The sequence below is a fragment of the Arachis ipaensis genome, chromosome B9 (assembly GCF_059453495.1).
Source record: "Arachis ipaensis isolate K30076 ecotype BB chromosome B9, ASM5945349v1, whole genome shotgun sequence".
NCBI classification, from domain to species: Eukaryota; Viridiplantae; Streptophyta; class Magnoliopsida; order Fabales; family Fabaceae; genus Arachis; species Arachis ipaensis.
The window spans coordinates 128,436,930-128,451,637 of NC_142444.1; the positions used below are offsets into that span (position 1 = coordinate 128,436,930).

Sequence of the window (14,708 nt, forward strand, 5' to 3'; positions counted from 1 at the left end):
CCTTAGCTGTGTCATCCGTTTTGGGGGAAAGTATTGATTCAGGAATTTTTCTGTTAGCTGTTTCCATGTCCTTATGCTGGCCTTAGGTTGGTTATTCAACCACCTCTTAGCTTGATCTTTTACAGCAAATGGAAATAGTAATAGTCTGTAGACATCCTGATCTATTTCTTTATCATGTACTGTGTCAGCAATCTGTAGAAACTGTGCCAGAAACTCTGTAGGTTCTTCCTGTGGAAGACCAGAATACTGGCAACTTTGCTGCACCATGATAATGAGCTGAGGATTCAACTCAAAGCTACTGACTCCAATGGAGGGTATGCAGATGCTACTCCCATATGAAGCAGTAGAGGGGTTAGAATATGACCCCAAAGTCCTCCTGGACTGTTCATTTCCACTTAGATCCATGATGGAGAAAGGGAAATGATATCAAGTAAAAATTTTATTTTTATTTATTTATTTATTTATTTATTTCGAAAATAAATTAAAATAAAATAAATAAAAATAGGTGAAGATTTTCAAAAAAATGAGGAGAGAGAAAGTGGTAAGGAAGTTTTGAAAAAGATATGATTTGGAAAAGATTTTAAATTTTGAAAAAAAAACTGGATTTTTAAAAATAATTTTCGAAAATTGTTTTAAAATTAGAGAGAAAAGATATTTTTGAATTTAGTGAGGAAAGAGAAAAACAATAAAATAGCACAAGATTTAAAATTTTTAGATCTAATGCTCCTTGTTTTCGAAAATTTTGGAGGGAAAAACACCAAGGAACACCAAACTTAAAAATTTTAAGATCAAGACACAAGGAAAACTCAAGAACACTTTGAAGACTCACAAGAACACAAGAACATGAAGAAGGAACACCAAACTTAAAATTTTTAGAAAACCAAACCAAAATTTTTGAAAATCAAGGGAAATCACAAGAAAACACCAAACTTAAAGTTTGGCACAAAATTCAATAGAGAAAATATTATTTTTGAAAAAGGTTTTAAAAGGAGTGTACCAAACTGCCACGGACTTAGACCAACGCTCTAGCCAATTGGGCAGTAAATGTAACACTTGTTTTGAAGAAGGATATTTTTAACCAAGAACAATAATAAGAGACTCTAAACCAAAAAGAAAAAGTTTCCTAATCTAAGCAAAAAAATAAACCGTCAGTTGTTCAAACACGAACAATCCCCGGCAACGGCGCCAAAAACTTGGTGCACGAATTGTGAATCACACTTTTCACAACTCGTACCACTAACCAGCAAGTGCACTGGGTCGTCCACGTAATACCTTACGTGAGTAAGGGTCGAATCCCACAGAGATTGTTGGTTTGAAGCAATCTATGGTTACCTTGCAATTCTTAGTCAGGAAGTCAATTATATTTATCAGTTGAATTTCGAATGAACAAGAGAGCATGGGTTAAAAGTTACTTGTTATGCAGTAGTGGAGAATATGTTGGAGTTTTGGAGATGCTTTGTCTTCTGAATCTCTGCTTTCCTCTGTTCTCTGATTCACGCACGCACGTCCTTCTATGGCAAGCTGTGTGTTGGGGCATCACCGTTGTCAATGGTTACATCCCCTCCTCTTGTGAAAATGGTCCAAATGCTCTGTCACAGCACGGCTAATCATCTGAGGTTCCCGATCATGCTGGAATAGGATTCACCCTCCTTTTGCGTCTGTCACTACGCCCAGCACTCGCGAGTTTGAAGCTCGTCACAGTCATTCAATCCCTGAATCCTACTCGGAATACCACAGATAAGTTTTAGACTTTCCGGATTCTCATGAATGCCGCCATCAATCTAGCTTATACCGCGGAGATTCTGATTAAGGAATCTAAGAGATATTCATTCAATCTGACGTAGAACGAAGGTGGTTGTCAGACACACGTTCATGGATTGAGGAAGGTGATGAATGTCACTGATCATCACCTTCTCCATAGTTAGGCGTGAATGGATATCTTAGATAGGAACACGCATGTTTGAATAGAAAACAGAAATACTTGCATTAATTCATTGAGACACAGCAGAGCTCCTCACCCCCAACAATGGAGTTTAGAGACTCATGCCATCAAAGAGTACAAAGTTTAGATTCAAAATGTCATGAGATACAAAATAAGTCTCTAAAAGTTGTTTAAATACTAAACTAGTAGCCTAGGTTTACAAAAAGTGAGTGGACTATGACAGATGGTGCAGAGATCCACTTCTGGGGCCCACTTGGTGTGTGCTGGGGCTGAGATTTAAACATTTCACGTGCATAAGGCTGTTTTGGGCGTTCAACGCCAGGTTTGGATCCATTTCTGGCGTTGAATGCCAGTTTATGTCGTCTATCCTTGAACAAAGTATGAACTGTTATATATTGCTGGAAAGCCCTGGATGTCTACTTTCCAACGCAATTAGAAGCGCGCCATTTCGAGTTCTATAGCTCCAGAAAATCCACCTTGAGTACAGGGAGGTCAGAATCCAACAGCATCAGCAGTCATTTTTCAGCCTGAATCAGATTTTTGCTCAGCTCCCTCAATTTCAGCCAGAAAAATACCTAAAATTACAGAAAAATACACAACTCATAGTAAAGTCCAGAAATATGAATTTTTCCTAAAAACTAATGAAAATAAACTAAAAACTAACCAAAACATACTGAAAACTATATAAAATTAACCCCAAAAAGCGTATAAAATATCCGCTCATCAGTGTGGCAGGTTTACATGGGATCGATGGGGGGTTGGAGATAGGGAGCCAGGGACGGGGAGATTGGTTGAGGATTGCTGAATGTGAGAGGGCTGATGAAACGCGACAAACGGGTTGGGTAGGTGGGGATGACCGGGTGGAAGGAGGAAGTGGCAGTGGAACGAAGCTGGGGTTCTTTGCGGAACCAATATGCGATGATTATTGTTTCCAGGACCAAAGTCGTGTACCAACTGCCACAGCTGGCAGTAATCCCATGGCAGGGGAACCTGCCGGTACAATGCAGCAAGCGGTGGAGGGGAATGGTGGGTGTGGGGAAGTGTTAGATGGTACAGGGGAGGAACAAACTGAGGTTGGAAGTGACGCTGGTCTGAAACGTCTGAAATTGAAAGGATGGAAATAGTGCAAGAAAACAGGAAAACATGGGATTTAGCTGTGGAATCTGGAGTCGAGTTATACGATGAGGAAGAGGATATTATGGAAATCCTTAAAGCTCAGAATGAGGAAATAGCAAGGAAGAATAAGCAGGCTAAACAGAAAGAGAAAGCTAGAAGAAGTCGTCCGAAAAATAAGAAAAAGGTGTGTACATCAAGCTTCAAATGAGTTTTGCTTCATGGAATGTTAGGGGGTTGGCGGGGATTGGCAAGTTAAGTATGGTTAAAACCTTTAGAAAGAAGTTCAATTTGCATATGCTTGGGTTGGTAGAGACAAAAAAAGATATGGTAACTAGGTTTGATGTTATGCAGTTGTGGGGTAATGATGGGGCCGGGTGGGAGTTTGTGGAAGTGAAAGGGGCGTCTGGAGGACTGTTGTTGATGTGGGATATGACGATGTTTAAATTAAGTAACTGTTATAAGGGTGGTAGGTGGTTATGTGTAGATGGAGTGATGATAAAGAATAATTTTCGGTGTGCGTTCTGCTTAGTGTATGGTGAGCATGATCGAGAGAGTAAGCTTGTTGTGTGGGAAGAGTTGAGTTTCTTGTCAGGCTTATGTCAAGTCCCTCTCTGTTTTATGGGGGACTTTAATGAGATTGTTCAAGTGGAAGAACGGCGAGGATCTACTTCGTTGCCAAGATCTGCAGTAGAGTTTAAATCTTGGATTAACGATATGGAGCTCATGGACCTAGCTTTACCTGATCGTCAGTTTACTTGGTACAGAGGCCAGTCATGTAGTCGGATCGATAGAGTCCTGGTTAGTCTGGAGTGGTTAGAAGAGTTTCCTAAAACAAGATTACGAGAAGGCCCAAGAGGTTTGTCAGACCATTGTCCAATGATTATGAATGTCACAAGGTTGGGATAGGGGCCGAGACCTTTTCGGAGCCTGGATGCGTGGTTTACTCATGAGAGATTTTTGAGGATGGTAAAGGAGGAGTTGAGGTGCCTAGGGGAGATGCAGTTGATGGACAAGTTGAAGGCTTTGACGCTACCACTGGGCAGGTGGCATAGAAAGCACTTTGGTAATTTGGATAGGAGAATAAATAATTTTGAAGAGGAGATCAGGAAAGTTGATGATTTGGTGAGCAATGGAGTTTATGATGGAACAACGGAGGCTAGAAGAAAGGCACTTGTGAGCGCGTGCAAAGTATGGTATGTCAGGAAGGAAATACATTGGAAGCAGATGTCACGATCCAGGCATGCTAAGGAGATGGATAAAAACACTAGATACTTCCACAACTTAGCCTCGGCTCGGAGAAGGACCAATCGGATTGATGCCTTAAGGATCCATGGACGCTTAGTGTGGAACCCATCTCGAATCAAGATTGCTATACGAGAATTCTATAAGGAGTTATACCATCAGGAGAAATCACCAAATATTGGATTTCGGGAAAGGCTAGTAAGATGAATAAATGGGGACGAGGCAATAGAACTGGAACAGATGCCGAGTGCTAAAGAAATAAAGTCTGCAGTGTGGGACTGTGAGACAACAAAAGCTCCAGGATGCGATGGGTATAACATGAATTTTATCAAGAGGTGTTGGCCAGAAGTTGGGAGGGAATTCACGGATGCAGTGTTGGGGTTCTTCCATTCAGCAGTGCTACCTGCGGGTTCAAATGTCACATGGGTGGCGCTGGCACCAAAATTTGTTGGAGCTACAGAAATAAAGGATCTCCGGCCGATCAGTATGGTGGGTTGTGTCTATAAGGTCATCTCTAAGGTGCTGGTTCGAAGGATGCGGAAAGTGATGCCGGACCTGGTAGGCGAGACTCAGATTGCTTTTGTACAGGGTAGGAAAATTCATGATGGGGCTTTAATTGCTTGTGAAACAGTGCACTGGCTAACGTCAAGGAAAAGAAGCTCAGCGATAATTAAACTGGATTTTCAGAAGGCTTATGATAGGGTCAAATGGAGCTTTGTGGATATAGTGCTGCAAAAGATGGGCTTTGGACACAGGTGGCGGGGGTGGATTAAGGAATGTCTGTGTTCGGCATCTATGTCAGTGCTCATTAATAGGTCTCCCTCTAAGCCGTTCAAAATGGAACGGGGCCTACGACAAGGGGACCCTTTATCTCCCTTTCTGTTCGTACTTGTCGTTGACGTGCTTCATAGAATGATAGGGGAGGCGGTTAGGAATGGGCGCATAGCCTCGCTCTTGGTTGGCAGGGATAACATTGCATTATCACACTTACAGTTTGCAGATGACACGATACTTTTCTGCCCACCAGAGGAAGAAACCATACGGAATTACAAGCGACTACTGCGTTGCTTCGAGCTGATGTCGGGATTGAGTATTAATTTTGACAAGTCCAGCTTCATTCCGATTAATTGTGAACAAAGGTGGGTGCGAAAGATGTGTATCTTGCTGGGGTGTAAGGAGGCCTCACTCCCTATCCGGTACCTTGGCATCTCTATGGGAGCAAACCCGAGGCTAGTTAAGACGTGGAAACCAGTGATTGATAAGGTGGAAGAGAAACTGAGTCTGTGGCAAGCAAAAACACTTAATAAATCGGGTAAGCTGGTACTCATTAAATCGGTTCTTAATAGCCTGCCTGTTTACTATCTCAGTTTGTACAAGATGCCAAAGGCAGTAGCAGAGAAACTGATCTCCCTACAAAGATGATTCTTGTGGAGTAATGGGATGTAGTGATGGCCCCTAAAAAGGCAGGTGGATTGGGAGTGGGAGATGCTGTGGTTCGTAATACAGCTCTTTTATTCAAATGGTGGTGGAGGTTCTCGAAAGAGGACTGTCCCTTATGGAAGAAAGTAGTGTGCTCTTGTAATAACATGAATCCGGCTGAGATGCTACATGGTCAACCTATGCCTTCAAGAGGGGGTCCGTGGAGAGACATTTGTCAGCTACAAATTCGAGAGCCACAAATCAGAGAGCAGATGATTAGAGGCTTGTCAATGGAAGTGGGAAACGGTAGGACGATCAGGTTCTGGGAAGATGACTGGCTAAATGGTGGTGTCTTGAAAGATGTGTTCCCTAGACTCTTCTCGGTTTCAAACCTTAAAGGATCTGTTATAGGTGACTGCGGGTTTTGGGATGGGTTAGAGTGGTTATGGAGCTTTCAGTGGAGGCGATAGTTGTTCCAATGGGAGCTGGAACTTTTGAACCAACTGCATGAGAGACTACGTTCAGTTAAGCTAGTAACAGAGAGAGAGGATAGAGTGGTTTGGAAATTTGATAGAACTGGTATTTTCTCTACTAAATCCTTTGTCCAGGTAATGCAGGAGGCAGTCCTTCCGGAGGAAGTAACAAGCTATAGCTTCACTAGTGCTATTTGGAGGGGTTTCATCCCACCAAGGGTCGAATTATTTTCTTGGTTTGTTCTGATTGAGAGGGTGAATACCAAAGAACGACTATGCAGATTAGGGGTCATTAACCCGCTTGATAATTTATGTGCTTTATGCTGTAAGTCTAATGAGTCTGCTTTTCATCTGTTTCTTGGGTGTGAGGTCACATGGCAGGTGTGGGGTGCTTGGCTTTATGCTCTTGGACGACAATGGTCTGTACCCGGTACACTAAAGCAACATTTTGAGAGCTGGACGACTGTTGCACCACGAAAGGATGGAAGGAAGAGGTGGTTGATTGGATTCTTTGCTGTAATCTGGGCGATTTGGCTGGAAAGAAATAATCGGGTGTTCCAGAATAAAGGATCAGGAATACAGGAAATCACTAACAGGTCTTTTGTGCTCTCCGACGAGTGGATTGGTGGTGCATCCTTTGGTTGTTGATGGCAATGCCGAAGATGACTAGGGGTTGCGTTACCTGTTTCAGTTGTTAGTAATCTTTATTTTTAGTTGTACTTATTGCAGTTTGAATTTTGTATGCTCCGCCTTGTGTGTTGAGCTATTTATTTCAAAAAAAAGAGTTATGCTACATATACAAGCCTTTTTGGCTTAATTACAAGTCTAACAAGTTAAGTCAAGTCTAATAAAAAACTACATTCACCTACTGAAGCGTGATAACACGCGCGTCACTCAACCGTTTTCAAAGCGCGCTCTCACTCACCACTATGGAAGACACTTCTTTTTCTCCGCATTTCTCCTTCTCCTCTTCTTCTTCCTTCTTCTTCTTTGCGTTTCTCTTCTTTTTTCTTTATGTGTTTCATCTTCATCGTTATTTTTTATTACTGTTGTTGTTGCTGCATTTTTTTCCTCCTCCTCTTTTTATTAATTTTGAAACATTATGTGTTTTTTTTCTTCTTTGTTTAAATTTTCTCCCAAAAAAGATTATAAGAAAACAAAATAAAAAGATAAAGAAGAAGCAGTAGAAGATGAGGAGGAAGAAGAGAAAGAGTTTTGAATTATGCAGAACTTATCAGAATAAAAATTACACTTAAAAATCTTTAAAATACACCCAAATATCTTCGTCATATACCCAAATATCTTTGTGTTACACCAAAATTTATTGCAATACAGAAAAATATTTTCTCTAATGCTGCATTTTTTCTTCTTCTTTTTTTCCTTATTTCTTTCTTTCTTTTAGGTAAATGAATGTAAGTTCATCTTCTTCCAAGTAATTTTACAGTATTATGTGTTTCTTTTTCTTCTTTTTTTGATTTTTTTATTTATTTTTTTTGTTAAAAGAGTAAAACAAGAAAAAACTTGAGAAGGTAAAATAAAAAAGAAAAGATGAATAAGAAAAAAAGAAGAAGAAGAAGATGGTGATGATGATAAGAAAAAAAAAAAGAAGAAACAATAGAAGTCGAAGAGGAGGAAGAGGAAGAATTTTGAATTATGCAAAACTTATTAGAATAAAAATGTACCCAAATATTTTCGTGCTACACTCAAATTTGCTGCAAATACAGAAAAATATTTCCTTTAATGCTATATTTTTTTTCTGAATTGAATCACACCTCAGCCACTTGATTGGATTCAAAACAATAATTAATTTCGTTCTAGTTCAATTGACAATCTGAATCTGAATTATTTATTATCTTCAACAACGAGATAACTGATGATAGAAGAGAAAGAGAAAAAGAAAAGAGCAGAAGAAATTCCAATGAAAAAAGGAAGAGGTGGTGTTAACGACGACAATAACGAAAGAGAAATTAAAAAGAAGAAGAAAAAAAGGCAAGAAGAAAAACATAAAAGCACGTGAATATAAATGACTTATATAAAAAAATGCTTTTATGTGAAGAATAATTCTTGTAATTATTACGAAAATAGTTAGTATAAGTATATATAATTAACAAATGTTAGATGTTTATTTCATTAAATAGTCGAATTTTTATTTTAATTATTAAAAATTATGAAAAAGATTAAGCTTATTTGGAGTTGTAGAGTCCGAAAAAGATTTAAAGTTATGGAAATTCTAATAGTGGAGGGAGACCGAGGTGAATGTAACTGCAAATCTTTATTTACTTTAAATTTTAAATTTAAAATTATTAGTAATTAATTAATTTAATTGTTAATTTCAATTTTATTTCTATTTTATATATTGTACAACTCCCCATATTTTTACACACTATATATATACTCTTTTTCTACCCTCTTTTTCAAGTCTATAATAATTAATAATTAAAATAAGACTCCATGATGTGCTATACTATCGTCTTAAATTAAAATCACATAGTAAATGCTATTCAGCCATGCATGTACATAAAGATTCATAATTATTTATAAGCTTAAACAACATTATTATCCACAGCTTGTTGTTCCTCAGCCTCACCAGACATTTCTTCCAGGGATTTTCCTTTGGATTCAGGAACCAAGAATGTGAAGAAGAAGCCACAGACATTAACCACACCCAAGATTATAAGGGTGTTCCTAACACCAATTCCTTTCTCAGCGTAAATAAATCCAAAAGCACCAACCATAGCTCCAGCTTTGCCTGCAGCCGCTGAAATGCCATGACATGTTGATCTAAGTCTAGCAGGGAAGATCTCGGCAGGGACCACAAAAGTGGTTGCATTGGGTCCAAAATTGGCGAAAAAGAACGTCAGTGAGTACATCACAACAAAGCCAATCTGGTTTCCCTTCAAGGTCCAATGATGATAAGGTATTGCCAATGCAAACATGAAAACCGTCATGAAAAAGAATCCCATCAACTGGATGGCAAACCTCCCCATCCTATCAATGAGTGCCACGGTGAACCAGTAGCCCGGTACAGTGCTGCACAGTGCAATCAAAGTTTGTGCTCTCGCAATCTTGTAAACCTCTTCAATTGCGTTCATTGTCTTAGCCGGTGGGATCCAACCGATGGCACTAAAGATATCTTTCTGGAACAGATTCTGGCTGTAGTAAGCAATATCCAAAAGGAACCAAGTTGTGGCGGTTCCAACAAGGTGCAGTCCATGCCGCTTAACAAACTCTCTCGAGAACAATCCAAAATCGTTGCCTCCCCCTGTTTCTTGCTGCTCAATCTTCTCTTGCTCTGCTTCAATCTCAACCTCAAGAACCTTGGACATGTCCGAAGCTGCTTGCTTTGCGTTCTTCGCCACCAAGGCCGTGTACCTTGCTGTCTCCGGCATCTTCATCCTCCAGTAGTACGTCGCAAGAGCGGGAAGCGCGCCAAACATCAAGATTATCCTCCAAACGTAATCGGCTTCCGGAACGGTGGACCCCACGTGGTCGAACTCAAACGCCGGAACAGGGTGCAGTCCCTTGAAAATGGACGAAACAATGATTGCAACCATGCCACCGGCAAGGATTCCAAATCCCTGCATGGCAAAGACCGCCGCGATGAATGCTCCACGTGTCTTCTTGTTGGCATACTCAGACATAATGGTTGCAGAGAGAGGATAGTCGCCCCCAATCCCAAACCCAAGCCAAAACCTATAACGAGGACAAATAAATCAACTAATAATAATAAGTTATGGTTGGAAACTTGCATGCACATTTTCTTTGTACCAAGTTGATAGTCGAAATTGATACTTAAAAATTATTAAGTGAAATGTATTAAATTATCTAATTTTGATAACTGCACGAAAATCTATACTTACATATTTATACTCTAAGAACAAGAAATAAGGTATAAGAATAATAAGTTATTGATACTAACCTAAAGAAGCAAAGAGTGACCATAACAGATTTAGGCTCTTTTCCAAAGGAGAGTCCGGAGGCAAGGGAACAAATAACCATGAGCATGAGTGTCATTCCGTAGACACGCTTCCTTCCCATCTTGTCGCCCAACCAACCGAAGAATAGTTGGCCGGCGAGGGTGCCGCAGAATGCGACACCATTGATGGCAGAGGAGACGTTGGACGGAAGAGCTCCAGGGTTGTTGGAGCCATCGTAATAGTACAAGCGGCCAAGAAGCTTGGTGACTAGGGAGATGCAAAAGAGGTCATAAGCATCCGTAAAGAAGCCCATCCCGGCTATCACAATAGCAGTGAAGTGGTACCATTGTGTCTTTGCAACATCAAGTGCATTCAGCACCTGCAATTGTTCCTTGGCCATCTTCTGATAATATCAAATATTGGCTTAATGTATAACTGTAAAATTAAATAACACTTCTCATCTCAATGATAAATATACAAGGTGTGGGTGGTGACAAGTAACGAACATGTGCATGTGACACGCATTAGCAGCCAATATATAAATGACCGGTGATTGAGTATTCAAATAAAAAATAACATACATGGTAAACTGTAGAGATAGGGTAATAATAATAACAATAGGACAAAACAGGGTGATACAATTTCCACAACATGCAGTCAATATGAAAGAAACAGGTTTCAACTTTCAAGGCTGTGGGGGCCATAAGTTCCCAAAGTGATAAAAACAGGTTTCAACAGAGTCATTGGCACTGGTCAGCCGAATGATGCAACCTTTGCCATGAGTATTAATCTTGTATCACCATGATGATTGGTAATGCCACTAGTTATGATATGCTTGTCTAAAAATATTTTTAGACAATTCCGTATATGTTTTTCAATAGGGAGATATATCAAGATAAATATTTAATTATTTAACACATAGACTTCAATCACGGAACCATTTTTTAATTAATATAAACTTATTTTTTAAAATTTTAAATTTTAAATTTAATATCTTAAATCTTAACCTTAAATTCAAATTTTTAAAATTAAAAAATAATTTTATAATAAAAGACTAACTAATATTTATAGTTAAGAATTAATATAATTTCTTATATTTTTTATTGTATATAATAGAAGATTAAAACATTAGTATACAATTTCTTATCATTTTTAATCTATTCACATCTATTCCACAACTAAATATAATAGAATAAATCAGAAGATCCACCATGAAAGGAGAAAAAGGAGAAACAGAAAAAATCTCCAAAGTTGTAGCTAAACAAAAATCATGTGACAAAGAGAAGTTTTTTTTTTTTTTTTAAATAATCGGAATTGCAACTTGCACGAGTTTGGAAGGTGGTAGCATCGTAAGCAAACAAAGAATGCGACGAGGGCAATACGGATACGGGAACGGGATCAAAATTCACAAGCTTCATGTGAATATATACCAAATTAAGTTAGACCATAAAAAAAGCAAATTTTTTATTAAACTTTTGCTCTTAAATAAAATAAGACTTGTGAAGAACAATTAGCTAATTCATGTCTAATGAAAGAAAAAAATAATAATAACAAAGTATAATAAGAAATTAACAAAGTAAGAAGAGATATCTAAAAATTGATGAGATAGATGGTACCTGATGAGTAAAGAGTGAATGAGGGGAAGGAAAAACAAGTGATGAAGAAAGATGAGAATGGTGTTCGTGTTCTTATAAGAGTGAGGAGAGAGACACGTAAGGAATAGAAACAGAGAAAGGATAACACAATAAAAGACAATGTGAAGTGTGGTGTTGTGTTGTGTTATGTGATGGGGTTCAGTATTTAACTCTCATAGACTCTGATCTGTCATATGATCAGAGTTAAAGTTAGATTAACAACTATCAAGAATCTATCTTTACTGTAGAATATTCTACTTCACCCCACCACATCTTTAACTCTCTCAGATTCTCTCTTTTATTTCTGTTTATTTTAAATTTTAATTCTTTTTCAAGAAGTGTTATCTTTTTCGATAGATAATTATATTATGGTATAACAGAAAAATAAAAAAAAAAGAGCTATTATATTATAATATATATTTAGTATTTATAAAAAATGAATTATAATTTTATTTAAAAATTATAAAATATATACAAATAAATATAATATATATTTAGTAATTAATTAATAATATTCATAAAATATTTTATTAGTTCTAAATGTTGATAGGAGTGAAAGTGATAGTAATTTGATGGCTTAACCATTTTTGTGGGGTGCTTTAGTAATGAAATTCTCTTAATTGAATAAATAGTATCAATGATTTGAACTTTAAAAATTTGTTTAAAATAATAAGGAAAGATTTGGATATTCGAGAGTGTATTCTCCTTAGTTAGTAGGCTAATAGCGTTTTTTTTTTTCCTGATATTACAAGAGCCTACTAATTGAAAAAGTTTAATTTTCAGTTTTATTCTCTTAGCTTTCGCTCGATATATATGATTTAGGACAAAAAATTATGATGAGGTATGTTAATGTGTATGTTTAGAATCACGTTATTTTGTGCAACTAGTAAAAATAGTTATTGAAATAGATAAAAATATATTTTGAAGATGTCTCTTAATTTTTTAGTATCTCTCACAATATTGAAGAAGGATTTTGTTTGATTTAAAACAAATAGTAGTTAGTGGTATATATTTAATTTTCTAGTACAGTGTTTCTTTGTTAATGTTTTAAAATTGTGTAATCTTGTGATTTTCTAGAATATATTTATAAAAGTTAGATGATAAGGTTGATGAAAATTTGTCATATAAATTACATTGGTTTTATAGAATTTGAATGTATGATTTTGTTGATTTTGAGTGCTTCTTTTGCTGTATGTTACTTTGGTCACTTTTTCATGGGGGCATAGGTATTTTTCTTTTGGATAGAATATTTTATGATTGTTTTAGGGTTAACTACGATTTTAGTCCCTAACGTAGTGGTCGAAAATTTATTTCATCTCTGATAGATCTTTTTCTCGCTACAAAATGGTTCCTAAAACTTCAGTTTGCTTAAAAATTGTCCTTCGAACGAAAATATTCTTCTCCCATCTTTCCCAAAATGCAGAAACAGAAGCAAAATACAGAAACAGCATGCAGAAGCAGCATGCAGAAGCAGAATGTAGATCAGAAGCAGAACCAGTAAAACAACGACAACAATTAGAAGAACAACACTAACAACAACAATGGATAATGAAATCAAAGCAAAACAAGAAGCAGAAGTAAAAACAGAAAAATTAAAAAAAAAAAAGCTGCGGCGATGATAAAAGAAGAGGGGCTACGGCGGTGAACTGCGAATCGCGAGGAGAGGAGAGATGCAGTGGTGGTGACGGATCGCGTGGTGGCGACGGTGCAAATTGCAACGAGAACGACGAGGAAGCAGCGGTGAGAAAACAGCGGTGGCGGCGGCGACCTGCTCTCCATCACAGGCAACGGCGTCATGACCACCTTTTCCACCCCCACCCCCACTGTCTTTCCCCTCTCTTTCTCCCTACCCCTTCGTTCCCTCCCCCGTTCTCTTTTCCCACCCCACTTCGTTCCTTTTTTTTTATTTTATAATTTTTTTATTTAGGGGTAAAATAGTAATAAAAATAAAAAATTGGTGAAAATGACGATTTTAAAATAAACTGAAACTTTTAAGGTCATTTTGTAGTGAAAAAAAGTCAAAGACTAAATAAATTTTTGGCCTCTACATTAGAGATCAAAATCGTACTTAACCCATTGTTTTACTTATAAAAGATAATACATAATAGGAACTAACTCAGAATAATATGATATTGGATTTAGTTAATATATGTTTTTAAGGCACAAAATATATAATAAAGTTATTAATTAATTTTTTTTTTGTAAAAAACGATGCAAATTTTAAAATTTTAATATATTTGTTGTGTATTTATTAAAATAAATTATTTAAATTTTTTTATTACTAATAATTTTAATTTGTGTTTTTAGAATACAGATTAACTAAATTTTATATTATAATAATCATCTTAATAAATTATTAGGATTAATTTTATTTCTTTGAATATTAATAACATTATATATATATATATATATATATATATATATATATATATATATATATATATATATATTGAATTTGTTATGCTATTTTAGTTTTAATTATTTCAAAATTATTTATATAGTCATAACATTCAAATTTTGCATTCAATTTATTTTAATTTCTCCATGGTTTTAGTTGCATAGTCAAAGTCATTAGTATGTCTTCTGTCCCCACACTACTCCACCCACTGTGAAGTCATTATCCAATATTATCATGTGGAGATTTGGAAAACAACTCTAAAAGTGTGTTTATTAGAAAGATTAAAAATATTAAAACTATTTCTTAATTAGTGTATATATTTATTTATTTCTGTTTCGCTACTCCATCTATCTTTTATTCTTATATCAAACACTTTTAAAAACAAAATATATAAAATTCTACAAAATAACCAACGAATTAATATTACTACATGAAAATCAGTACCCACATCAAATTAATTAAACCCATTGAACCTCCTTTGATGCACCCCAAAACCCAAAGGCTGAATTAATTAAGCCCTCTTGAATCATCTCTCCTTATGCTTGAACTAATCATAACTAAATTATA

General features: G+C 36.6%; 3 protein-coding genes across 5 annotated transcripts; 2 read left to right on the forward strand and 1 right to left on the reverse strand.

Annotated features, from left to right (window-relative positions):
- Positions 1 to 3,382: 3,382 nt before the first annotated feature.
- Positions 3,383 to 4,507, forward strand: LOC107615829 (uncharacterized). Its single transcript, XM_016317854.1, has 2 exons — positions 3,383 to 3,856; positions 3,965 to 4,507. Exons 1-2 carry the CDS (start codon positions 3,383 to 3,385, stop codon positions 4,505 to 4,507), a joined length of 1,017 nt encoding a protein of 338 aa, XP_016173340.1.
- A 1,823-nt stretch (positions 4,508 to 6,330) lies between these two features.
- LOC107615828 (uncharacterized) lies at positions 6,331 to 6,840 on the forward strand. The gene has a single exon (XM_016317852.1). It carries the CDS (start codon positions 6,331 to 6,333, stop codon positions 6,838 to 6,840), a length of 510 nt encoding a protein of 169 aa, XP_016173338.1.
- Positions 6,841 to 8,649: 1,809 nt separating this feature from the next.
- Positions 8,650 to 11,989, reverse strand: LOC107619226 (low affinity inorganic phosphate transporter 1-like). Of its 3 annotated transcripts, none has more exons than XM_016321476.3 (3): positions 11,726 to 11,989; positions 10,112 to 10,544; positions 8,650 to 9,885 (listed from the first exon to the last, which is right to left on the reverse strand). In XM_016321476.3, the coding sequence occupies exons 2-3, from the start codon at positions 10,507 to 10,509 to the stop codon at positions 8,736 to 8,738; spliced, it is 1,548 nt and encodes a 515-aa protein (XP_016176962.1). In that variant the 5' UTR covers positions 10,510 to 10,544; positions 11,726 to 11,989; the 3' UTR covers positions 8,650 to 8,735. The 3 variants fall into 3 exon arrangements, with proteins under 3 accessions (XP_016176962.1, XP_016176964.1, XP_016176963.1); XM_016321478.3 differs by having other exon boundaries at positions 10,112 to 10,509; positions 11,726 to 11,928; XM_016321477.3 differs by having other exon boundaries at positions 10,112 to 10,512; positions 11,726 to 11,927.
- Positions 11,990 to 14,708: the final 2,719 nt, after the last annotated feature.